Here is a 27,154-nt window from a genome sequence, read left to right as displayed (position 1 = left end):
GGCCAGGTGGTGCCCACAAGCCCCTTGCCCTGTTGGTTTGGGCACCCAAACCCAGCTGGTTGCCACTGGAGCAGGCGGTGACCTCCCCAGGCCTGGGACTCGGCAGGTGTGAGAGAAGCCATGGCGTGTTTTCAGCTCCTGAGAGAGCAGTGAAACCTGCAGAGCAAACAGCACTTGGCTTTTACTCTAACTAGAGGTGGATTTTTCCATAGACAGGGTGGTGGCAGGTGAGCTGGCTGCTCTTAGTGCCTTCCACGAGTCAGCTCCTGTGGGCTCTGCCCTCACCCACCATGTCACCCTCCAGCACGTGACAAGAGGTAGCAGCACTTCCAACAGCAACACGAGTGTGGCTCGGTGGTTGTACTTTTTTTTTTTTTTTTTGTCCCCCAAAGGGAATTTATTGCTTTCACAAGGCAGCTTCCTGGACTGAAGTCCTCCCTTTATCTGCAGAGCCAGCACAGCTGATTGTACCCAGTACTTTTCCTGCCGGTGACGAGGAGGGGCAGCTCCACAGCTGGAGACAGCCAGGTCCCAAAGGGCTGTGACTCAGCTGTCAGAAGGTCTTGGCAAAAATTAAGTTTGGGCAGTGCCCTGCCCTCAGCTCCAGCCCGGGACCTGCTGCTAAACCAGGTGCTGAGGAGCCCCGACCTCCCCGTGGCCGCTGTGGCTGAAAGCACAGGGCTGGTTTAGAGCCTGCTGCTCCTCTCCAGGGTGTTTCTTAACCTGTCCAGCTCCGTGCTCAGCCTGCTGGAAGGTGGAACTTGATCCCTCACGCTTCCTGCAGCTCTCCGTGCTCGGGCAGCCTTTGGCCTTTTGCTGGAATGGCCCCTCCATGCACGGGAGCGATGCTGGGCCTTGTGCCCCTCAGGCTGGGACACCAGGATCCCTTTTCCCTTCTCTGAGGGGGCTGCCAAAAGGGAAAGTGGGGATCTGCACCTGCTGCCAGCAGCAGCAGCAGCAGCATTTCAGGTGTCACAAGGGAAGGATGTGCAAGATGAAGTCCCCCCCTGCTGCTGGATCAGGGGTGAGGAGATGAAGCCGAGGACAAAGCACTGTGTGTGTGTTTGGGGAGGCTCCTGAACACCCAGCCTGAGAACAAGGAGTTCGTGCTGGCAGGACTGGCCTTGCTCTGGAGACACGGAAAGAACTGCAGAGCCTCACAGGCCTCTCACACTGACAGCCTGGGGTCTTCTGCACAAATTTCTTCCAGTCTAACACACTTACAAGCTTGAAGTGGCATTTAAAAAACAACAACCCAGAGCCATTCTGCAATCAAACAGCTTTTATTGAACTCTCTGTATTGTACATTTTTTGTGAACATCTGTGCAATAAATACAGCTCGTAGTGTTGATTTTTCCCAGCTCCTTGAAGCTTAAGAAGTCTTTCCTTTCCCTTAGTTGACAATACACGGTAAGAAAAGCTGTTGGATGATGGGGGCAATGTCAGGGAACTTCTGACAGTGAGCCTTGTGTGAGATTTATAGCAGCAAGCAGAAGTTTTCAGAAATGAGCTTGGTCCGGCTGCTTAGAGGAGCCCCTGCTAGCCAGAGTTCTGGAGCCAACCACAGCTTGTACAAGAAATGGGAAATAACATTGGACATGACAACGTGAAAATGAACTTTAAGCTATTGCCTGGTAACTGCTTGCAAAATATTGTACAGATTTTAATGAATAGCTGTCTTCAGGTGAGAAAATAAAAAGTATTTTATGCAGAGCCAACATTAGGACTGATAATCTCTTACAGTGATAAACAAATACAGCATTAATTGTTGATAAAAATATCCATGTGCAAAATAGTTTTCAGGTTTAGTCAGCGCTTGCATAAGCAGCAAAGGTAAACAGAAGATGCAGGCACTCACTTTATAAAAAAAAATACAGTTCTGTTCAGGCTCTGGCCTTCAACTTCAGGTAAGAGACTGAACAAACTGCAGTGTCTTTCTTGATCTTCAGAGCATTTGAAACAAAGGTAAGCCCAGCTCTAATCAGCCCTACCACAACTAACCAGGACGAGCCAGCAATGAGGTTCTCAGACAAGCAAAAAGCATCACATTTACAAGTTTTGGCAGAGGAACTTCAGCCCTGCTGGATTCTCTGTCCCCTTCTCTTTGCTGCCTTCATCCCTACCAAGGGGAAGAGCTCTGGAAAGTTTTTTCAGTTGTGCAGCAACTCCATTTATTTACCCAATTCTTCTGGTCTCACCAAGTTGCTGCTGTGAATAACAAAGGCCTTTTCCTCCCTGTGCCAGTGCAGAACAGGAGACAGCTCCTGCTCTTAGCAAACCCCAGGGGAGCAGGTGAATTTCTTTGGATCCTTTGGCTTACCTGGAATGCTTTCGACTCCCACCCCTTGTTCCCCACCATTTCTAACCACCCCCTATGTCTCAGTCCACAATACTGCCAGTTTTCATGGCACTACAGGGATTAATGCACTTTACACTTCTTTATAACTGACTAATTTGCTGGCCCACCTTTGACTCCTCTCTTGTGCTGCTCTGAAAGGCAGCTTTGGGAACCTCCTTCTACCATTTTCATATTTCTAGCTGAATTCAGCCAGGTCAGGACATGGAGATTTTACAAGGGAAAAGGACAAACCTCAGCTACTCAAGCACCTCCCTCCCTGCTGCTGTCAGCGAAGGTCAGATGGAAAATGGGAGAAAAACATCAGATAATAGCCAGTAAAGTAAATATTCAAAGTAATGCCAAAATCTAGCAGCAGTATCATCTACCCTTAACATTAATCACCCTTTAGAACATTTCAATTACTATTGAACACCCTCAAATGAGGGAAAAAAAAAAACAACCCAGAACTTTCCAGAGCTCTCTTGGGCCTCTGCTTCAGCAACTCTTTATTTCTACACATTTTATCATTCTGAAACAACATTTTGGAAAGCCAGCCTTTAGCCATAACAAGTAAGGAACAAACTGGTTAATTTAGGCAATATTTTTTACACACACACATACATATATAGATATATATATATATATAGGTAAAAAAATAAATTGTCTTGATAAGAAATATTGCTTAACCTGATTAAGAAACAAATCCCAGAAGCTGGGCAATACACATTGGCTGGATAGCTGACACCAGGATAGATAACTGCGTATTTTCAGAATTAAAAAAAAAAATAAAGAAAAGGGAAAAAAAAAACCCAAAGAAAGAGAAAAAAAAACACATTCTGTTTAAGACATAAACCTGATTCTTTGCAAAATGTTGAAGAGGCTCCTCGTTGCTGCCTGGCTTTAGTTGGATTTCCTCTCCCGCTCCCGCGCAGTCACAAAGTTGAGGAGGTCGATGGCTGTCACGATGCCAAACACCATCTGCCTCTTGCTGGAGGAGCCATCCGTGTGATCTGCACAGGAAAAAAAAGGGAGTTCTGGCTCCAGGAGGCACAAACACACCCCCTCCTGCTTGGTTTTTGTAGAACTGGGGGTTGAGCCATCCCAGCTCCATGAGCCTGGAGCTGTTTGGTGATCCACACAGAGGGGGAACACAAAAGGCACCTTGGCCAAGAGTCACAGAGCAGGTGACAGGGATTGTCAGCTCAGAAAAGCTCCTCATCAAAAGGGACACTGAACCTTTGTGGAAGGAATGATGAGGATCTGCTGGATTTGTTTTTCTTGACACAAAAATTCAAACCAGGCCCTCTTGTTATAAAGTGTATTTTCCTCAAACATTAATTACTTGAAATGGCTGCAAGTGGAATTACCCCATTGGGACCAGGGGCCACTTGAATGGCCCAATGGAACCATATTTTGAGGAGGAAATGTGACACAACCATCTTCCTGCATCCCTGTCAAATACAGAATCAGTGTAAAATCCACAACACCCCATTTATATCCAAAAATATGTACTTACCATTTAATCTTTGCTGCACTGAGAGCACAGGTTCAAGTGATTTTCTCATTGTGAGCCTAAGCCTTGACCTGGGAACCAAGTGGCCACAAAACCTCTCATGGCCCTCTACCAATTTTCTAAATTACTTTTCCTGAAGTCTGCCTGTACTGAAATGTTTAGTCTACTGTTATACTCAGGTTTTTTTCAGTCAGCTGGACTGTCCTGGGCTTTTTGTTTACTCAATCTCTGTTTCACTGCAAGCTTCCGGTGAGATTCCAGGTTTGTAAATGGACAGCTCAGAGCCAAGAGCACATCCTTATGGAGATTATCAGGAACAACCCCAAATTTGATGGCTTTTCTTCTTCCAATTGTAATTGAGAAGCTAAAGATAAATTTATCTGGCATGACTTAATATTGTTTTGACTCTCATTTCTCAGTGTCTGTAACTTTGCAAAGTTGTCTGCTATTAGGAAGATTAAACAGGACAAAACATTATTCACATATAGAGTGATACAGCCCAGATTTGAAGATTTATTTAGTCTTACTAACCCTAGAATGGTTTGGGTTGGAAGGGACCTTAAAACCATCTTGTTCCACCCCTGCCACACCTTCCACTAAACCAGGTTGCTCCAAGCCCCGTCCAGCCTGGCCTTGAACACTTCCAGGCATGGAAATTAGGCTTAGTAGCACAAAGTTAGACACAGAAATGAGGATTTTCCTTCTTCAGAGCTCACTTTACACATTCACACTCCCTTCTTGTTACCACCCAAAAATTTGCTCTCACAAGGTGTGGTACTTTGTACTCACATTGAATTTGTTCATGAACCACCAGAGCAAAGTGGTCTATTTCCAGGATGTGAGAGAGTTTCCCCAAGTTGTCTTTCAGGTTAATCTGAGGAGAGAGTTACAAAACTTGAGTAGAACAGTCCTTCCTATGTTTAGTAGCCAATAATTCCCATACACTTTGTACAGAACTAAAATCAGTACATCAGCATTTGTGTACTGCTCCCACCTGAAGCACTAGAAAACACCAACGAATCAAGGCCAACTTAAAAGACCAGTTTTCTTTGTTTCTAATTTCAAAAAGAAACAAAGCACCACATGAAGTTATTCCTTCTGGTTCTGTAAACATAATGGATATAATGAAGAGCTGAAAAATGCTAATAATCAAAGAAGGTCAAGTGTTCTGTGTGTCTCAACAAAAGAAGTTACCATGAAAGTCTTTATATTTGGTGATTTTACTCCAGAAAGACTGAAAAAGTGAATGAATCTTCATTGCAAATCATTGTGGAAATGAATAGGATCTGCAAAGGCAGAAAAGCCCAAACAAACAAACCAAAAACAAAACCAAGGGTGAAAGATTGCTCAGCTAACACTGGATTCGGGTGCAAATCAAGAACTGAAATTTAATAATTCACTTTTTTTGGTGAAGTTCAACTTTGCTAAGACTGAACAAGAAAGCACCTCATGTTAACTCTGAAAAAATACAGATATTTCCAAAACACTTCAGCATCACCTGTTGCAATAATTTTTAAAAAAGCCTAAAACTCTTCAAACATGAGTTAACAGATGAAGCAGCAGCCAGAACTCCATTAACCAGGTGACTCTCCCCAGCACCCACCATCTGACATACTTTTATTAAAGGAACTCACAGCAAAGAAGAGTCTTGCACTGCAGGTTCAAAAAGCCTCTCTGTGAGAAATAAATGCCCCAGCATGAACAGTTGGGCTGCACTGGAACACAGAGCTCTGTCTCCATCCTAGGAGTCAGAGGATTCCCATCAGCCTATGTTTAAGGGACCAGCCCAGACTGATGAACCAATCCTTAAACCTGCGTCCAGGAAAGGAAGGAGGTGGGAAATCTGGATCTGCTGCCACATGGAGTCACCCATCAGTCCCAAATGTGTTTTCAGGGACTGGACAGCCTACAGATAACCAGGACAAGCAGCCCCTTGGCAGCACTGGGACAACCATGAAGGCATACACATGCCTAGAGATCCCAGTGGAAATTTAACAGAGCCCTCAGGAAGTTTTCACTTGTCTCACTACTGCTCCTTCAAGCTTCTTAAACATTTTGCCCACAGATTTCCCCCCATTTAGGCTTGTTTTTAAGCTTACTATGTCACTAGGCAGTGAGAACTGCACTACATATGACTGGGAACCCAAACCACTGGAACTAACATCTGACTCCACAAGGATGGCTCCTCCCTCCACTAGTACTTGTTTGGGTTGGCAAATTATCCTGTGACTGGTGTTTCAAATCTCCAGAGCACAATTGTACCAGGGACTCTCAAAAAAAAAAGCTCTAACCATTCTCCTTCCCTTCTAAGAGATTATCATGAAATAATTGTAGTGATGCTACCAAATCAGGCTGCCCATGCTCTAAAATAACAGAAAGGTTTGGGGCAGAAAGGACCTTAAGGATCATCCAGTTCCAACCCCTTGCCATGGGCATCTTCCACTATCCCAGGTTGCTCAGAGCCCCATCTGACTGGCCTTGAACACTTCCAGGGATGGGAAATCCACAACCTCTCTGAACAACCTAAAAAAGCCAAAAGATCCATCTTTCCAAATTTACCTTTGCCCTGATTTACAGGCTAAGCCTCTTATTTGATGCAGGCTGTGGGATCCCATGTAGGATATCAGAAGTGATTTTGGTGACACAGATGATTCATTTTACCAGTTTCACTCATAGACAAGCCAAATCAGCTTGACTAAAGTGGTAAGAGAAGCAAAATCCACAATGCTTCTGAGGTTATGTGCATTCCACCACGTTTCTCCATCAACCCATCAATTCGAATGGAAAATAACCGTTTTCAGTTAACAGTCAGCAGGACCACAACTTGTGTCACTCCCCTTCCAACCTCCACCAAGAAAACATCAGAAATAAAGGGAAAAGAAATGGTTAAGCTGTTCTTTACTGAAAAAGCCTTCGAGCTGCCCATGGAAGGAGCCACAAACTCAGAAGTGCAGAGAATTGGCTGATGCAGCCAACACCAGAGCAGCCACAGAAACCATCACACACCACCAGCCCCAGAACCTCTTGAGGTGTCCCAGTGAGGGAGAACATGAACTGAGCAGTTGTGTTACGCACCACATTTCCCCATGATGCTGGATTATCTGTCTGGGGAAGAGAAAATACATTTACATTTGTCCATAAAGAACCAGCACCCTTGTTGTGGCTCACAGGTTGAAACAGAAGCATTAAACACACTTCCAGAACACAGCACATCACTTTGGGACAGTGCTGGAACTTAAATCCTGGTCAAAACTAAGTCAAGCTTTCCATGTTTTTAAAAGCAAATTCTGTGCTCAATAACAGCTGCTGGCATGGTCCCAGGTAAACCTCAGCCAGCCTGTGCAGTGTTAGCACACCTACTCTAATACTTGCAATCAGAGAACCAGAAGCTGCAGAATATACCTGCCTACCTGTTGAAATTGCTTGTAGATTACTTTCCTGACTTCATCAGAAGGCTTGACTTTTCCAGCAAGCAGTGAGGAAAGCATGTTACCCAGGGTAACCATGCCCAGAATCACCCTGGGGAAGGAGAGACAAGACAGGGATAAACAACACACAAAAGCCTCAGGTGCTCCTGAAGAAAAAAGCATCCACTCTCAGCCAGCCTGGAGGAGTCAGTTCAGCTACTTCACGGTAATAATGCAGCATTATCAATGGTATACTTGGATTCTGTGTGTCTGCAGGAGACAGAGTGCAGTCCTCAGAAGTTCTGGAGACTCACACACAAGGCAGCAGGTGCTGCGGGTCCTTCTGAGCACCCGGACCTTTTCATCTCTGCTCCTTGCAACTGGAGAGAGCTACCTAAAATCTCAGAGAGCTTTTGGAAAGCACAAACTACTTCATTTTTTTCACAATCTCATCTGTTCTTTTAAAAGGTGTGACAGGCAGAGACAAGCTCACCCCAGCTTTGTTCATTTCCCTTCTCCCTGGGAGGACCTACAACAATTCATCCCTCAGGCCAGGACAACTGAGCAACTCTTCAATACTCAGCCTATCTGCAGGAGATCTGCAGGGTGACAAGGCATATTCCAGCTTGCTCGGGACACCCTGATTTATAGGGATCCCTGCAGCACTGCACTATAACACAGTGTGCTGAAGAAACTGAAAACTCTGATAAAGGTAGGCACATTTAGGGTTGGTTGTTTTAAATAGGAATTTTTGCTTTTTTTTTTAAAGTTAAACTGGTATTATTAAAAGAAATTAAATTATCCTGCAGAGACACAAGGAGTAAGTATATCATAATAATGATTAGAATCATGTGAAGGGCAGGACAATCCTGGTACAAAAACACAAAGTTCAGCACTGGTGTGTTCAAGGCAACATTTCTGAACTGTGTTAATAAATGAAAAAGGATGAGTGAGAAGACATTGTATTTCCAGCAAGCATTTAAAAGCCATCCCTGAGGACCTGGTGAGGGAAGTGATACATATGGATGAAGAGTGATATATGTGGACATACCCAGATTCATCAACAACTGGTACCTGGTCGAATCCCTTCTCCCGGAGAATCTCCACAGTCTTTGCACAGGTAACAGTTGGGAGCACAGTCAGGGGGGCAGAGAGGCTCAGTTCCTGAATACTGATGTTCCACCACCTGGGGATGGAATGAAAAACAAACCCATGGAAGTCTTATGGAGAACACAGAACCAGTCCTTCATGTACAGTGGCCTCCAGCAGCACCATAACGACAAAAGGCTGCAAGGAAGAGTCAGGATGCAGCCAGAGTCAATAAAGCTTCAGGGCTCCCAGGTGCTATTCCCAATATCAGAAAGTCACTGAAATGTGAGAAGGCTTGAAAATCAAACTCCTTTTTCTCATTTCATCTGCTTTCTGTGGTTGCAGATAGTCAGTAGAGAGCACTAATCTCCCCAGTTTTATTATTTGTCTCTCACACTGAAAATTTTGTGCCCCTTCTCAAAGACCTATCTGTATTTACAGTCATTATAGGCAACAATTTAGGGAAGATTCCCTTCTACTTATGTAGACTTGCAGTGCTTTGCACTCAAGAACTCTGATTTTGGAACAATTCTTTGCATACTCCCTTTTTTAAATACCAGATATAATGCTTTTCACTAAAAAAACCCAATAATTAAGTACAAAATTTTCTTCTGCTGCCATACAACTCAAGGAAGGATGTCAACTAATTAAAGCAGATTTGATTAATAGCTGCAATTACACATCAAGACAATAACATGGAAGATCAGCTAAATCAAAGGAGAAGTGTAAATTGAAAGGAGCTTTAAATTAGCAACTGCCATAAACTCGATTGAATAGCCTGATGGAAATCCAAACGGATCTGACAGGCTTACCAAGGTTTGTTGCCAAGGTCTTCTTCTTTCATGAACCCTTTCTGAATCATCCATTTGTCACTCAAGAACTTGGACCTGCAGAACCCCAGGAAGTGAAAAGCTTATTAGCAGGGGTTGAACATCTGACAGCAAACCGAGGCAACTGTTCACAGCTCACTGTCACCAACAGCTACAGTGCAATTGGAAATAGACCATCATTTGCCATCCAAGCTTAGCAGCCAGGGACATGGAGAAGAAATACTCAGGGGGAGAAAAAGGAATCCCACAGGAAGCAAAGTTTCAGTGGCATCAGCCCCTTGCAGTATCATGGAGACACAGCCTGGAATGGAGATGTGTCTTGTCTGCAGCTTCTGTTTGTCTAATATTGAGCTGGATTCAACATGGGTCAGGAAACTCAGCTAAAAATAGCACGTTTTGGGGTATGTTTCAATGTGATTGGAGAAAAACTTCTCAGCACAGCTCAAAGCCCTGACACTTCACCTGCAAACTCCCCCTGAGTGTGGCTGCTGCTGCTCCAGGACTGCTGGATCCTGCTGTGGGCACAGGAACCCACCCAGGAATGGGATAACCAGTGATCCCCCGCAAATAGTACAGTGAATGCAAGGCCTTTGTTGTGAAAAATGCTAACCAGTGATGATTATCTACTGAAATCACAGCTCAGCTTTAGAGGGGAAAAGATCCTCCCTGCTCCATGCCAGACCCCTTTTAGACAGCTCAGAACTTGTGCCCCAAAGACATTCCTTGCCGGGATAACTGGGTGTTACAAGGTCTGAGGGAGTCCCTCACCCCTCTCTCAGAGAGAAAACCTCCTTACATGTAGTTCCTGATGGAGTCAGGGCAGATGACAACACAGCGCTGACCCTCCTTCAGCTCCTTGGCTGCCTTCACAGCCACAGACATGGCACTGCCCGAGCTGCCACCTGCCAGGACACACAGCAAACCACGAGATGAAGGCCATCAAAAGAGAGGAGGAGAAAGGAGAGAGGAGCCCAGAGAGTGAGGAAGACAAGGTCTGAAGTGGAAGGAGGTCTCTGTGATCTGCACAAGGCTTCAGCCCCCCGCAGACCACTCAGAGAAAGGCAGAGGATCCCGCCTGCTCTTACCACACAGCAGCCCCTCCTCGCGGATCATCATCCGTGCCAAGGCAAATGACTCCTCATCATTGCTCTTGTACCACTGGTCCACTGCCTGGGGAGGGCCAGGAGACAGAAACAAGGCTCTGTTTAAATGAGGAGGGACAGGGGAACTGCACAACCAGCATGAATTCAGCCCCAGCTCTTTGAGGGAACAGCCGCCCTACTGAGCCCGGGATTTCCATCCTCCTCCAAATGCCAAGTGGGGTTTTTTTGCCAAGGTAAGATGATCACATCAGCACAAAAGGCTCCTTATTGGAACCTTTCTGTGAGAGCAGGCTGCTGTGAGTCAGCCTCAAACAGGACCAGCTTCCTCCCCTCTTGGAGGGTTTCCCAGGGACACAGTCACACCACTTTGTCCAGGAGGGGCTGGGATGCTCTGCAGGAAGTTTTGATTTTTGTTTGTTGGGTTTTTTTTGGAAGGTTTGATTTTGTTGATTTTTGTTTTGTTGGGTTTTTTTAATTGGTAAGTTGGTGTTCTTTGTTGTGAGTCAGTTTTATTTTTATTGTGTGTGTTTCATTATTGGGTTTTTTTGTGTGTGTTTTGTTGTTGTTTTTTTTGTAAGCATAAAAACAAGTGTGTGTTGTAGGAAGATGTTAGCTACTCGCAGCATTTTGACCTGGCACTGTAAAATTAATGTGGCCAGTTCAGAAGCCTTTCAAGGCTTCATGCTGATGGAAAGAACAGGAATTATTCTGTCTGTTAGCCTTTCCATTTCAGCTCAAATAAATACTTCCCCAAGGTTTCCTCTGTCTTTAATCTCAGTCCTGCATCCCAGCAGAGGGTAAAGGACAGTAAAGCAAGCAGTGTGACTTACAGATCTATCCAACACTGTGGGGACAAAATCATATCCAATTCCTTCCACTTCATACATTGTCTTGTCAGTCTTGTTCAGCTCTTCTGGTTCAGCAAGGATGGAGCCTTCGGGGTCCACACCTATAATCTGGAGAAGCAGTTTGCTCTCAGGCCACTGAGGCACAAAGCTTTGGGGAACACAGCCCCTGTGAGCAGTGGCCTTGTCACAGCTGCTGGTGTCACGAAGCCAACCTGCTCCCCGGTTCATTTCCTCCTGGCAACATTCACCTCCCCTGGGAGCAAAACGCTTTGCTGCTCATAGTCCCCTTGGAAACCCATCCCACCTCCTCAGGCTGTGGACACTGATGGCACCACTTGTTCTACATGGAAGAGGAAACAGGGATTCCCTGAGACAAGGTTGTCCTCATTCACGTGCCAGGCATCATTACAGACAACTCATTATGTGCCAAGTGCAAGCAGATCAGTTTTATTTTCTGTACCACTCTCTGCCTTGTGTAGGAAAATTCTCATGATTGAAGCAGGATCCCAAGTTCTGTGAGGAAAACTAACACATCACACTGGAAAACACACAGGCTGGTGTGTGCAGAGACAATCCCACTGGGAATAACCTCAGCAACTCCAGAGCGGCTGAGGAAGGCACAGCCAGGGAGGAAACTCAAGGCTGCAGAGCACACACCAGAGAATCCCAGGCACCCCATGGAGGGATCTGAGGGTCAGTGTTCATCTGCTGAGCCAAACCTGAACTCTGGTCACCAGTGGGACCAGAGCACGATGATTTCAGACACTCTGATACCCTCTCTGCAGCCTGAACCACCTTTTAACTGAGAACACCCAAGAGCTTCCCACAGAGACCCAGGGCAGGCTTACAGGGAGCGCATGTGCCAAGGGGAGCAGTTTGAGGAGACACTAAAGAGAAAAGCAGTGGGCTTGTCACTTACTTTGCACCCTGGACACTTCTCCTTCAGCTTCCTGGAGATGCCAGTGATGGTACCTCCTGTGCCAGCTGTGGCCACCACCATGTCCACCTTTCCTGTTTAAGGGTGTGGGAGAGAAGTCTGAAATCTCCAAAAGAACGATGGATCAAAAGCTCACTTACACCTAAAGATGAACGTTCTTCAACAAAAATGTACAAAGTGGCTGAAAAGGGCAGGGTAGGGCTCTCTGCCGCCCAGGAGCTGCTTTCAGACCTGCCTTGAAACTGCACTGCTCAATCATCATTTTCTCCAACAAGGGTTTTGAAATGTCCACCCAGAGGCCTGGCAAGGCACCAATCTGTGGCACTTTGGACACAGCTGGAGGTGGCCCACAGAGCTGACAGCTGCCGTTTTCCTCTTATTGTATTTGCTGATACAGATAATTCATTCTCTAAGTTAAACTGAGCAGCCCATTATGTTTGTTAATTAACTGAGTGAGTGCCAAGAGCATGGGATAGGCATCCCTGGAGAGAAATGTTAACACAACTACCCCCTCATTTTCATGTGAAAAAGACTGTTTTGGCCACTAGCAGTCAGAGTGAGTGTGGGTATGATAGTTCATCCCTGTGTCACCACCTACAGCTTCTCTGGTGCATCCACAAGACAGCTTTGTTAATTAAAAAAACATAAATGGATTTTTAGAAGGTCACCAATTCACACACCAGCCAAAAGAATAACACCCCACCAAGCAGGGGTAACTGAACAGTGTCTGGGCTGCAAGGGGAAGTAAATAGAAACAAGAATCCTAAATCTGGAACTCATCTGGACTCCAAGTTTGGGGCATGGCAGCTTGTAAAGTGTACTCACTCTAACTCAAAGTTTGTCACAGAAAGACAAGCCAAATCCTCTGAACAGCTAGAGCTTGAGGAAGGAAGAGAACCTTTCACCTGGTCTTCACCTTAATGTGAATGGATTTAGTTGCTGATTTTCTTATCAGAGAGTCCAATCAGAAGTTGCACTGTTTAATAAGGCAGGTCTGGAACCTTATGACTTCCTTCTGTCCCCTGTGGAAATGCCCACGTGGCTGCAGCATCACAGGGAATGTCTCCAACAGCTCTCAAACCAACCCCTGAGCCGAGGAATGAGCCCAGCTGAAGCTCTGCTGCCACAGCTCAGCCCCTTCTGCTGCTCAGCTGCCCAAAGCCAACACTGAAGAGAGCCCTGCAGAACCAGAGGGTCCTGCTGGCGACAGCTGTGACACAGAGCACTTTGTGCTCCTGAGGACTCCTAAGTGAAAATGCTTCCAGTGTATTGGAGTATTTGCTCTGGGAATGTTACAACACCTATTTCTGTATTTGTGATCCAAGTGTGTATTTGTGTATTGTGTATTTGTGATCTGAATTTGTGACCCTATTCCACACCAGTCCACCTATGAATTTTTTGGTTTTTTTAAGGTAACTTAAACACCACTGCTTTCTCCACCTGCTCACAGGCAGAGAAGTCTAAAAAACAAAGAATTTTACTTTAATGGAAAAAAAAAAATCATTGCTCTGACTACTGGAATAAGGTAACTCTCCAGTGACACACAGTACATGAATGGAGTTTGCTTCATCAAAATCCATGCTTTTCTCATCTGCGGTCTCATTCTCCAAGGACATAAGAACAGGGCACTGCCAGGGGCTCTTAGGAGGGCTTTGGCAGCAGAGCAGACCTACCATCACACTGCTGCAGGATCTCCTCAGCCGTGGTGTCGTAGTGTGTCAGGGGGTTGCTGGCATTGCGGTACTAGAGTGAAACACACATCAGCCATAAAACAGATCAGAAATACAAAAATCACATTTTGAGGGAGTTCAAAAATATTTCAGACAATCCCCAAGCCCCACAGCACCTAAAGATACTCTCTGCAGAATGTTTCATTGTGTATTATTGGGAACTAGGCCTCCTAAGTGACCTAATTTAAGGGCAGTCCTAAGGTGCCAGCACCCTCTCATGCCAAAATCAGTCCTGTCTGTGAGACAGCACTCTTAGAAACATGATCCCTGTGTCCATTCTTTATCACAGGATTGCCAACTCAGTGGAAATATCGTAAGTGTTGTAGTTCTGGCAAACACCAGCTCATTGCTGCTCTCTAGTGACTGTAAAAACTTCCTTTCCTACAACGTGGTGACTGCTCAGCTCCAGCTGCAGATTTGGGGAATTTTCTCCTCCAGAGACACATGAAGAGTGTTGAACAGACAACCCCAGAACACTACAGAGCCTCCTCCATGCTACACCTGCACCTCTGACACCTTGGCTCTCACCTGGTCCAGGATGTGTGCATTGGGAATTTCATTCTTCAGTCTCCAGGCCACTCCCACGTGAGATTCAGGAGAATCAAATCTGGCTGTAGTTGGTGTCCTCACAATTTCAGCACCCAGAGCTCTCAGGACATCCACCTGCAGCAAATAAAGGTGGTTAAAAGCCCCAAAACACCCTCAAGAGGCTCCCTTCACACTCAAGCCCCAGGCCAGAATATTTGCAGAACATCCAAAGCTTCAGCACCGTCTTCCTTCACCCTCTGCTGAAGCAAGGGACAGGTAACCTGGGCACAGGTAACCACTTCAGTGTGCCAGGCAAACCTCAGGTTATCCTGAGGTTTTAAAACAATTATGGGAGTTTTCAAAGTGGCAGTGCTGTGGGGATGGGTCTTAGAGACATTTTCTATCCATGGCTAGCCAGCCTGGATTTCTCTGGGCACTGCCAACAGCGCCTCAGCAGAGTTTTCCCTGGCCAAGTGCCTGCACCTTTGGTGCTGAAGCCCCAGCACTCATCTGCAGCAGGAACTCTGCGAGTGCAAACATGTTTATCTTTAAATCCTTGTAAACAGAGGCAGCTCTGACCTTCTCCATGCTCATTTTCTCTGGCATGACGATGATGCAGCGGTAACCCTTCACTGCCGCCGCCAGCGCCAGCCCGATCCCTGCAAGCAAGCAAAGGCAGGCAGAGCACTCAGTGAGCGGCACCAAAGCACAAAACCCACACTGCCACGCCCTGGCTTTCATCAGATTCTCAGCAGAGGCTTGGATGGAGTGTCTCTAGAGAGGTGGCAAGATGGAGTTTCTGCCCGTTGGGTTTACGGAGGCTGATACTTGTTTGAGGTTCACAGCCCAGAGAAAGTTTAGCCAAGGGTGGGGAAACTTGACATGTGCAAACTGCTCACTTTACCACATGCACATCACCTCCCTCCTGTCTCACCCACTCCATCTTTCCAGAAGTAGTTTGGGAAAGGAATGTGCTTTAAGCTGGAGGAGACTAGAGGAATCACTTTGATTCTGCCAAAAGGTCCGTAGAGCCTCTATTGACTCACTTCTGCATAAATCCCTATTTGCAATGTGCTGAAACTAAGTCCTGTCCAAAAAAAAATTATTTAGATGCTGTTGGTGATTGAGTTTCTAATACACTGTGTCAGCTTGCTACTACAGTGAAGCACCCTGCTGTTGGAGACAGACATCTTATTTCTACTCTGAAAACCTCTGCCCCCAGCCTGGCTCCTGCCTGGTCACTGCCTGCACCTGAAGAGCTGAGCTCAGATGTGCTGTCCTTGTGGCAGAGAAGCTGACACCTGCTATCAGGTCACCTCTGCTGGCCAGGCTGAGCTGATCAGGTTGGCTGAGGGGTGTGAGAGGTCAGGCTGCAGCTCCCCTGCTCCTCCGGGCACCAGCACAGGACCAACACACGCAGTTCACCCTACACAGAAATTTGCTTGTTCAAAGCTGGCTCTGCTTTTGTGTGGATTTGCATAGGGGAGAAAAAAAAAAAACCCACCCTGAAAATCTTTAACTGTTCCTGTAAGAGAAGCATAACTCACACCTCAAACAACTCAAGCAATGTTCAACATATTGGGAAGGGAAAGTTTTCTCAGTATATTATAGATAAATACGGATGCCCAAATACACAAATAAATAAGACAGCAGCAGCCTCAAGAAGGCCAAAGGCTGAAGAGAAGTCATCCAGATCTTCTTTATGGCCTGTGATGAGGAAAGGATTTTGAGACCTGAACTCTTATACTTTGTACTTTCTGCTACTGACCTGGAAATGCAGCAAACATCAAAACAGGACTTTGGCTGAGGGAGAACTGGGATGCAGAGAGGATAAAAATATAACACGTTAGCTCTCACATTCAACATACTCAGTAGCTCTGAGTTGTAGAGAGCAAAAATCAATTCTCTCAGGTTACTGTGTGCCCTGGTCTTTGCTCTTATGAGACAAAAAAAAAAAAAACCAAACCAAAAAAACACCAAAAAACAAAGGAACAAACAACAAAACAGCTTTCTGAAGTAATTGCCCTGTATCTCCTTCAGTTCTGCCTTTTTGGATTCTGTGGCAAGGAGAATCATTTATCAGGTACTGACCCAGAGAGAGGGATGTCATGGCGGCAGGACCTTGGATACTGGAGGAGTGCAACACACAAGGATATTTTCCACTCCATGCCACTGTTGAGGCAGGAGGTACAGCCACACTCACAAAGGCTTCAGCTGCCCTGGAATGCCCCCAGAATCTCCTGATCCCCGCCCCCCAGGGCAGCTGCTGAGCAAACCGCGAGAGATGTGACTTCCCAGTTGCCTGCTGCAGGCTGGGGAGCTGGTCAGAGATCAGCTCATCCCCCCAGCCCCTCCAGTAACGTCAGAATAAAGATCTGCCTGCTCTGTGTCTGTCAGAGAGCAGCAGTGGGTGGAAGTCCTGAGAAGAGTTTAGGAACAGGGCCAGACACCTCTCCTGAACACATCAGGCAGGAAGGGAAGCTTGTAGCTCACCCCATGAACCTCCTCACAGGAGGCAGTGTATTAGATATTTAACTGTTTCTATTTAACTGTATTATGTATTTCATGTTTGACTCAAGGGGACTTGAGTCAAATATAAAATACATAATACACTTAAATAGAAATAATTCCAGGTGTGTTTGACTCTCCATGAGGAGAGCAGCTTAACACAATTACAGCTTTGACACAGGAGCCCAGAGTTAACTCCAGACTACTCAGATCATCAGATGCTCTGCCCTGGCCCCTGACTTAAGGGGACTGTTCCTTCCTCCAGCCCTCCAAGGAGGAAATCTGGACCCAGGCTGGATCTGCTGGCAACCCAGGCATGCAGGGGCTCTGCCAGGCAGTGCTGTAGGGATGCAGCTCATCTCCCATCTCAGCTGCATCAGCATGGAAAGGGCTCTTCCTCAAACCTGGCAGAGGGACCATGGGACTTCCCCAACAGAAAGAAGGGGAAGATCCAGATCCACACCAGTCTTATGGGTACTTTTTCCCACAATGATTTCAGTCAGACTTGAATTCCTAGGGACTCTTGTGAGTCTGGCCTAGCACTTCTTTTCTTTTAGAGAAAAGGGGCTCTGCAATTTAGCAGAAATCACTCCTATCTGCTCTGGCCAGCACAAGACACTGCAGAATTGTTCCTTGTGTGAGATGGAAGAGGCACTGCTCCCTGCACCACCAGGAAGAGATTCCCTTTCTTCCTTGCACAGGCTGCCCATCTCAAACCTGCCTTTTCCAGGGAAACCACCACAGCACTTCCCCCAGGCCTCCCTCAGTCTCTCCATCCATGTTGGAATCCTAGAAATTTAGAATTTGGGGTTTTAGTGTATAGTAATACATATGAGTCAAGATGGAGGATTTTGGGTGTTGTCTTTGTCCTTCTTTTTTCTTCACGGATTTGGGTGGTTTTCTGTAATTGGGTGGAAAAAGTCTGCACTGTAGGCCTTGGGTGGTCATTGTTGGGTCAGAAATATAAATAATATGGGTGTCACCTTGGTATTGGGTACTTATTGCTTAAATAACCTTGGTAACAGTTAGAAGCACTCCATTTCACCTCATTTCTCTCACTTGCTAGTTAAACTCATGGCTCATGAGCCTGTAAACACTGTAAACAGATGAGATACAATAAACATTCCAAGTCCGAACTCGACATCTTCACTTCCCGTGTTATCCATCCCAACCTTGGCAGGGAAGAAGAGAAGCCAAAGCCATCACACAGTCCCCTACCTGTGTTCCCAGAGGTTGGCTCAATGATGGTGTCCCCAGGCTTGAGGAGCCCAGCCCTCTCTGCATCCTCCACCATCCTGAGGCTGATGCGGTCCTTCACGCTGCCCCCGGCGTTGAAATACTCACACTTGGCCACTGCAAACACACAACCAGCAGGGCTGGGAGGGATCTCAAAGCTCATCCAACTTTACTCCCTGTCCTGGGACACCTTCCACCACAACAGGTTGCTCCAAGCCCCATTCAATCTGGCCTTAAAACCTGGTCTTGCCCCTTTCCTGGTCCTCCAGCCAAAACAAGTTCTGATCAAAATGAAGTTTCTCCCCATGCTCAGCCTGCACTTTCACTCCAGTATTCGCAGCATTAATGCCCTCACCACCTTCCAGGACTCTGATCAGAGCTTCCTAATATCTACAGTATGGCTGGGTTTAAAAACCCAACCAAACAAAAAAATACATTCACTTCCTAATATCTACAGTATGGTTATATGGTTATACCCAAACACACAAACAAAAAAAACCCATTCACTGACAGTTTCACCCCTCTAATCATTTTCAGTGATCTTGAGTGATAACAGCAGAGCTGCACTTCGCACACACTGATGAATACTCTGAGTAGGAGGAGCAGTCAAAAGCTCCACGCAACTTCTTCAGATTTTAAAAAATTATTTTCTACGAAAAACATTTTTGCGTTTTCTGCAGAAATGGAAAAGCTGCAGGAATTGTCCTCAGGAAGGACAAACTGAAAAAATGTTTTAGATTACCAAATCCTAAAAACCAGAAAATCTGCCAAGGAAAACCAGGAATTTTTCCTCACCATTTCCTGCCAACTACCTGCACTCCTGTGGCCAGGTTATATGACACTACTGACCCGAACTACCCAAGTTTCTGAAACAGTGTTTGTTAATTTGTTCTGTGCCTGCAGCAACTCACAGAGTTCACACTTGAGCCCAAAGTGCTTCCCAATCTTGTTGATCCGCACCAAAGGCGTGTTGCCGACTTTATTCAGGATGTTCGGCAGGATCTTCGGAGGCTCTGGCCTGCAACAATCACAAACAAAGTCAGTGTATTCACAGGAGGGTCACACAACAACCACACAGCACCTACTGCTTTTTATTTCAACCAGCTTTCTCCTTCTCCTTTTCCAGGCTGGTTACTTTAGTTCAAAGGAATATCCATTGGATACAAATCCACAACATTGAGCCCTTGATCCAAAAACATGGATTAATCAGAGCTGGATTCCTGCTGAAAACCAGCAAATAACACTTACACGGTGGCATGATGGTGGGGGGAGGCAGAGGGGGGTTTCCCAAGCTTCCAGGTGCATTTGCTGGGTGTGTCAGGGCGGATCCACTGCCTTTCCTTCTCGTTAGCCTTGCAGTTCTCAGTGTCCAGCCCACCAGAGACAGAATATTTGGCAGGTGCATGAGGGCACGAGTTTGTATCTGGCTTCTTCTGGGAAGGAAGAGTAGGGATTTCATTCTTGGGGGAGGGAGAAGGAAAAGACAAAAAAAAAAAAAAAAAAAAAAAAAAAAAAAAAAAAAGAAAGAAGTTGATGTTTCCATAGTACAGTGAGGATGGGGAAGTGTTTCAGGATCATCTGGATTTGCCAAATCCTTATCACCAACATGAGAATCTTGCCCTGCCAGTTTGGGAGCAAAAGCTCACCACAGTGCTCTACACCAAGATAATTCAAACACACATGTGCTCACTCTAACAAGCCTCCACAGACACAAAAAAACCCCAGAACTATTCTCATGGGAGACACACCTCCCACACCAAAAGCCCTCTGAAATAAAACCTCCCCATTCCAAGCAGACTGGAATACAGTAAGACTGCTTGGTGGGTAATTAGAAAACTGTGCCAGAAGACTCTGCATTGCTGCTGGTGGTCACAGGGAACTCTTCCAGAAAGGTTACAACAGCACCTTCCTCCACAGCAGCTCAGAGCCCTTGAAACCTCTTGGTCTTGACCCTTCCCTGAAAAGTTCTCCAGCCCAAGAGCTGCTGATAAAACTGGAAGTATCTCCCCTTGTTCAGCCTGCACTTTGACTCCAGTTCTCCCAACATTAATCCCTTCAGTTTATTTTATTTATTTTTATTTCTTAATCCCTTGCCTCCAGAGAATTTCAGCAAAACAACCTAGAAATCTCCCTGGATGAAGACAGGGCTCTCCCAAATCCTGGTGATGGAAAGATGGGCAAACAGTATTTCCCAAAGATCTGTGAGTACCTTAGACACAGGAACAGGCCTTTCTGACACAAACTTCTCCATGGTTTTTGGTGAGGGTGTTGGCACAGAAAACTGGATTTTCTTCAGGAGAACGACTGCTGTGGGTCACAAGACTGGAATCCTCTTCAAAGCTGCAGAACATACAAGTTAGAAGAAAAAAAAGAACAATCAGGAAACTCTCACAGGGGCAAAACACACACATCTTTTTCACAGAGAAAAAAAAAGAAGCTGCAAAACCAAGTGAGGATGACTTCTATAAACAGGATTAAAAATAAATCATGCAGCAGAGGTATTGTGCAAGATTGATGGAGGGTCCCCTCACCCTGTACCCCCCTGTCCCTCTGTCCTGTCCTCCACAGCTCAGAGCTAGAAAGTAAGCACAAAACATCTTTTATTGGACCTTCTGCAACTCCAGGAGCTTGAAAACCACACAAAGTAATAGGAAATACTTCAGTTCACAGGAAATACAGGCAGGAGACACAAAGGGTGAAAGGGTTTCATGGTGCTGTCCCCAAAAGACCCTGTACCCAACTTTGGAAAAGGCTTTATCCAGGAACAGAGGTCTCTCCACCCTCCAAGACAGCAAAATCTCACAAGTTCCTACCCAGAATTAATAAGAGTTGCATGCACAGCCACAGTGATCCTGCAAACAACACACACAGCAAACAGCTCATGCTTCTAGCAGCTTTTTGCTCCAGAAATTAGTAAATACAAAATAGTAAATTCATTTCTCCCACCAATTGTTCACAGAGCCTGGCTGTCTCCTATAGACAAAAATCTGCCTGAAATCTTGGAAAGCATGAGGGGGTTTTTCCCCCTAATATTTGTTTTCTTCATCACTGTTTTGCAGCAAGGTTCAGCTCTTTCCATTACTGAGTTGTGCTGGAAAGAGTCCCTGGCCTCATCCTCCTCCTGACAGATGCACACAATACACATATTTAAGATCTCACAGAGTTGATGGTTTGGTGAGAAAAGTGGAAAAAAAAAAATCTGGAGCACAGCATCAGTGACCTTTAGTATTTGATCCTGCAAGTTAACACGGGCCACTAACCACTGCTGCTGCCTCAGGCACACCAGTGCCCTTCCTGCTGGTTTGAAGAAAATGCCTAAAGCATTTTAACTGCTCTCCTCTAGGAAAAAAAACCCAAAAAACCAAAAAAACCCACCAAAACAAAACAAAAAAAAACCCAAACAAACAAAAACAAAATAAAACAAAAACCACCCAAAAAACCCTCAAAAAAACCCCAACAACAAAAAAAAAAAAACCGAAAAAACCAAACCCCCTGAAAAGATCAACTTTCCAGACTGAGATTTGAAATAATTTTCCTTCAAGATATAAGGATTTCCATGCTGCCAAAATGATACAATTCTATTTCATCAGGTTAATACATGCCCAAGAGCCAAGAAGGACTATAACCTGTCATAGACTCCTGACCAGGGTTACAAGTAGAGACACCAGTCTAAAAAAAGCAAAGATCCCATAAATACACAAAATCTAACACCAACCTGTCTTTGGTCCCAGAAATCAGCTTAGTTCCAATTCCAGAGCAAAACCCAGCCCTCATTTCTCTTTCTAGGACACTCTGGTTCACAGCCCAGAGTATCAGTGGGATTTTTTTTTTTTTGGTAAAGGAAAAATACTGGAGGAGTTTCAAGGTTTCCTATGAGGCACATGCTCCCTCAGAGAGCTGGCATGAAACACTGGACACAGACAGCAACTGCCTCTGCCACTGGTAACACTGACAATATTGACAAAGTCCAGCTACAAAGGGGGCCCTGCTGCCAAAGGATCAAACCATTTCAAAATGCAGGAGAAAAGCAGCAAGGGCTTATAGAGACAGGAAGCTGCGAATTTTGTTCTGCTTCCAGGTTATCATAAAATAGGTGCACAAAACCTTTAAAAGCTTTAAAACACCAGCTCTCAGTGTCTTTCAAGAGTGTCCAAAAACTGAGATGAAAGAGGAAGAAATTCATTGCATTAAAAAAGAAAATTAAGAAGTTTACAGTATTTGTTCTTTGTACTGATGGCAGGAAACAGATTAATGTGGCTCTCAAAAAGCTGCCTTTTGGAGGATTCCCTCTGGAGTGGGCAAGGCAATAGCATCTCATTTCCTTTATTGTAAGGCAAAAAGAAATAATAATTTATCAACAGCAACTCCCATTACTTCTTGAACAACAGAAACTGAGAAGAAGCTGTGTTTATTGCCCTCAAATAAGCCGTGAGATTCTCTCATATTTTTATAATGGCAATACTTGATCTTTGATCAAAGCTTCAACTGTGAACAAAAATTAGGAGAGGGACAAAAAGCTAAACACAAGCAGTGCCAACAAAAATCTCGTCACCAAATATTGACCTTAAGCAACATAATTAATTGCTTACAGCCCTTAGGTGACACAGCCTCAGCAAAACGGGGGGCAGAGGTGGTCCAGGACATCCAAACCCTCACCCTGATCCTCCCTGCAGACCCAAAATAGCTTTATTTTTTTTTTTGAATAGCCTTTTTTTTTTTTTTAATAGACTTTTTCTCTGGGGAGGCAGGACAGGAGGACGGCAACTCTGCTTCTGTAGCTGCAGCTGAACACTGCTCAGCAGAGGCCAAGGGAGATAAGCTGCAGAAAGAGCTGCCCATTTTTAGGAGGAAAAAAAAAAAACAAACAACTTCTGTCAGCGTGAATTTAATTTTCCTTTAAAGGGGAACATTCCCAAAACTAATTGGGGGTGTAGATAGAGTCTAACTAGAAAAGCCTGACTGGCTCCTGCCATTATATCTGCAGATCACACAAGGAAAAAAAAAATTAGTCAGAAAGATGCTTTACAAAGCCACTTAAACCTAAGTCATGAAGGGGAGTGGGACTCAGAGGTAGGAGATCCAGAAAGTCTCAAGGGCAAGGCTCACAGCCCTGGATCCCTCCCCACGGGGAACCCAAGACCTAAATTATTTCTCAGCTCCTAGAGAACAAGACTGAAGGCCAGGGAGTGAAATGAATCCCCGAGCAGCCTGAGCTGAACTCTCTGCACAGATGAGTCAGGAGCTACAGTTTCCCTGTGATATCAGCACTAATGTACTGCACTGTTTAAACATCCTGTGTGCAGCAACCAAATGAACTGGAGTCTGGCCTGGAGCACAGATGAAGCTGGGTAAAAGGCAGGTGTAGGAGTTGAATCAGAGGGAGATGGCCCCAGGGGTGACTGCTCAGGGAGGGAGGAGACACACAATTCCATTATGCTGCAGCCTGAGAAAGGGAAACTCGATTATGTTAAGCAGGTACAAATAAACCACTGCAGAACTGTTGCTCTGCTCAGCCTGAGCATCCAAGGGTCTCACAGGGCTGCAGGATCTTTGTAGACAACCAGACACAGCAGTACCCATCCAGCCTTTGGAAACACCACAGCTGTAACAGATTAAGGAGAAAGTCAAACATCTGGGTTGTTTTGCTGCTGTGGTTTTTCTGTGAGTGTGGTGTCCTTGCTACCTCCTCAGGAGCAGCCATCCCTCCTGTGTCAGGAGATAAAAGTGACCTGAAGTAACAGGGGAATGAATTAACACCTGGCTCTAGGCAGTGATCCTCCAAGAATCCAAAGTCTTATTTCCATTTTCTCCTACAGAGCAGGTGAGCACAAGCACGTTCTCTCGATGACCACCTTTAAAAAAGCCAGATTGGCACACTCATAACTTTCTGAAAGGAAAGGGGCAGTTCTTTAATGCCCTCACCTCTGTAACATTGCAAAGATTAAACCCCGGCAGCAAAGCAACTTCCCCTGCTGAGTCAATTGTTATTCTGGAGATCAGCCAGGGAGAACAGGGGACTGTTCAGTTTGCTGTGCCCCCACAGAACGGAAGCTGTGCCTGCAGCCCTCACACAGGTGTGTGACAGCTCCATTTCCTCAGTTCACTCCAACCCTGTCTGGACTCTTCTGAGTGAAGACTGATGTCTTCAGGAGCACAGCAGCATCCGAGAAAAGACTGAAGAATGCTTTATCTGTGTTTTCACCTGTTGCAGTCAGAAGCTTTCAGTATTTCTTTCCCTGCTTCTCTTTCCCCCTCCTTAGCCCACAGAGATGATCCAGCACTGCAGCAGTGCCCTTGATCTGCCCAGCTCGCCAAGCACAGCGAGAGGAGGATTCCAGGCAAAGTGAAAGAGGCTCAGACATTAAACAAATTGCCCAGCATGACAAAAAAGAGGGAGCTGCTCTCAGCTTTTGACCAGGTCTGCAAGACAGGCAGAAGCCCAGCACCCCTTCCCCAGCATTGTGGTGCCTCCTGCAAGGCTCCACAACTTCTGTCAGCCCAGGGACCTGTGGTAAAGGCTGGCAGAGGGCTGGGCAGGAAGGCAGCTTTTCGGCTGACGTGTCTTTTGTGGGAAAGACCAGCTGCCAGCACTGTGGCTGCACCTGTGGAGCTCTGAGCAGGATCCCCAGGAGCCGGGTGCTGCTGTGTGCCCGGCTCCTGTGCTCACATGCAGGACAGTGGCCAGAGGCCAGCCCATGCCAGCCCCCTGGCAGGCAGCCCTGCCCTGCTGCCAGCGCCAGCTCAGTGATGTCCCTGGGCCTGCACGCTCCAGGACGGGGGTCACTCGTGACCCTGGCTGCCAGCACCCTCGTTAGCAGCACGCTCTGCCTTCAGCAAAGCTGGGTAAATCACTCACAGAGGGCATGGCAGGATACCAAGAGCCACCAGCTAGTATGGAAGAGGATGCCGAGTGCAAATGCCCCAGTACTGGGCCTGAACTGGCACCTAAACCACACTTCATCAGTGGTGATCTAACTACAGAAGACAAACAAACACCAGGTTCTGGGCAGGTCCCAGTTTCCCAGGAAACACCTTTTCTCCCTCACAGAAGATCCCCACGTTTCACCTGCCTCCCTGCTCTGTGTTTTTCCGCCTTCCCACGGCGCAGGCGTTGCAGGACACGGAGCTCCCGTGCCTCAGATGGGCAAACAGACTCCTGGCAAGGGTAAACAGGGCGAGCAACTCTGCTGGAACGGGGCCCAGCACTCCAAACCCTCCGCGGTCTAAGGCGTTAGGATTACAGAGGTACACAGCAGACGAGATACTCGATCAGAAGAATCCCTCGTCTTTCAAGTTGTGGTTGGTTCAAGACACCGGGAGCATTGTTAACGCTGCTACTGAACAGCTCCCTCAGGTCGTAGTCAAGTTCAGATTCCTCTCAGTTGGGGAGGGATAATATATGGAACCAAACGTAAAAAATAAGCTTCACGGTGCAGTGCATCAGCCAGACTTGCCAAAAAAGCCTTGCAGGAGAACCTCATGGCACCCACGAGGAGAACAATGGGCAACGAGCCAAGACCAGCTGGAGAGGCGGTGCCGAACCCCGAGGGAAACCCAAACGGCACAAAGTCATCTTGTGAACCTGCACGAAAAGCAGAGAGCCCATCTCTGCTGCGGGCTCAGAGGAGGCGCTCCCGGGCATCCTCCGGCCCGTCCCGGGCATCCGCAGCACAGGCAGCAACGCCCGGCGGCGGCCCCGGGGCTCGCCTCACCCGCAGCTGCCCCTTCCCGGCATCACAAAACCAAAGCAGAAGTCCAGCAGTGTGGAAATGTGCTCAGCTTGGAAGGGATCACAGCGCGGCATCTGGTCCAAGCTCCCTGCGCAGGCGGAGCCATCTCGCAGCACATGGCACGGGACCGCGTCCAGACGGTTCTGGAATATCTTTACCCAGGGAGACTCCACAGCCTCTGTGGGCGATCCGGAGCCCTCCATCCTCCGTCCCCGCTGGGATGTGGGGCACGGCCGGCCGCAGCCCTCTCCCCCCCACATCCCGCTCCCGCGGATGATGCAACCTGCGGCCACCGGGATGCGGCGGCGCCCGCCCAACCCTCCGCTACGGCCGCCACCTCACCCGCGCGATCCGGACGCCGCCCAGGACACGGCCGCTGTGGGATGGTGGGGATGGTGACTGTGAGGAGGGAGGGTGAGGAGGATGACGATGAGGATGATGATGAGGAGGAGGAGGAGGATGAAGGTGCGCAGGATGCGCGGGAGTTTAAGAGGAGCCCGCGAGTCGCCGGCCCCGCCCCCCGCGCGCCCCGCCCTGGCCCCGCCCCGCCACACCGGGGGGGCGGGAGCGGCAGGGCGAGCGCTGATTGGTTAGCGCGGGGGCGTTGGCGACTCCGAGCCAGCCAATGGGAGCGCGGTGCGCGACCGCGGGGTCGGAGCGCCCGGGGATGTCCGACGGTGTCCGACGGCGTCCGACGATGTCCGGGGATGTCCGGGGATGTCCGGCGAGATCCCTGAGGGAAACACCCAGGGTTTATCCACAGGGCCTCCAGAGACTCTGTCCAGTGCTGGTCGCATCACTTCAGGGAGAACTTTCAGGTGATGGAGTGTGTCCAGAGACGGGCAGCGGAGCTGGTGAAGAGTGTGGGGCATGAATCCTTGTCCTAGGGTGACTTTTCTCCCAAATTTGCCCTACACCAGGACAGTCCTGTAAGGAACGGCTGAGGGAGATGGGGGTGTTTAGCCTGGAGAAAAGGAGGCTCGGGGATCACCTTATCACTCCCTTCAGCTCCCTGACAGGTTGTAGTCAGGTGGGAGTCAGCCAGGCTAACAGCAACAGGACAAGAGAAAACGGCCTCAAGCTGCCCCACGGGAGGTTTAGGTTGGACATTAGGGAGAAGATGTTCACAGAACAGGTTGGAATGGGCTGCCGAGGGCCATGGGGGAGTCACTGTCCCTGAAGAGACTGGATGTGTCAGTGCCATAGTCTAGCTGACAAGGTGGAGATCAGTCAAAGGTTGGACTCGATGATCTTGGAGGTGTTTTCCAACCTAATTGATCCTGTGACCCTGGAGAAAGGGCTCTGCTGAGGACCTTAGGAGATGTTTTACTCACGTCCCCAAGGGCAGTGGCCATAG

At 47.1% G+C, this 27,154-nt stretch overlaps 1 protein-coding gene across 1 annotated transcript; it reads right to left on the bottom strand.

The window, feature by feature from the left end:
* Positions 1-1,264: 1,264 nt before the first annotated feature.
* On the bottom strand, positions 1,265-26,235 carry LOC136285650 (cystathionine beta-synthase-like protein). The gene is made up of 17 exons (XM_066177090.1): positions 26,140-26,235; positions 20,277-20,407; positions 19,316-19,527; positions 18,979-19,085; positions 18,050-18,184; positions 14,903-14,982; positions 14,324-14,458; positions 13,739-13,808; positions 12,048-12,139; positions 11,111-11,236; positions 10,263-10,347; positions 9,974-10,079; positions 9,160-9,234; positions 8,310-8,444; positions 7,262-7,370; positions 4,641-4,725; positions 1,265-3,348 (listed from the first exon to the last, which is right to left on the bottom strand). Exons 2-17 carry the CDS (start codon positions 20,316-20,318, stop codon positions 3,239-3,241), a joined length of 1,704 nt encoding a protein of 567 aa, XP_066033187.1. The 5' UTR covers positions 20,319-20,407; positions 26,140-26,235; the 3' UTR covers positions 1,265-3,238.
* Positions 26,236-27,154: the final 919 nt, after the last annotated feature.

Source organism: Chamaea fasciata, unplaced genomic scaffold (assembly GCF_029207755.1).
Source record: "Chamaea fasciata isolate MVZ Bird 193981 ecotype frontalis unplaced genomic scaffold, bChaFas1.0.hap1 SCAF_2, whole genome shotgun sequence".
Lineage (NCBI taxonomy): Eukaryota > Metazoa > Chordata > Aves > Passeriformes > Sylviidae > Chamaea > Chamaea fasciata.
Note: the sequence above shows the minus strand (reverse complement) of the source record. Positions and strands in the feature narration are given on the sequence as shown.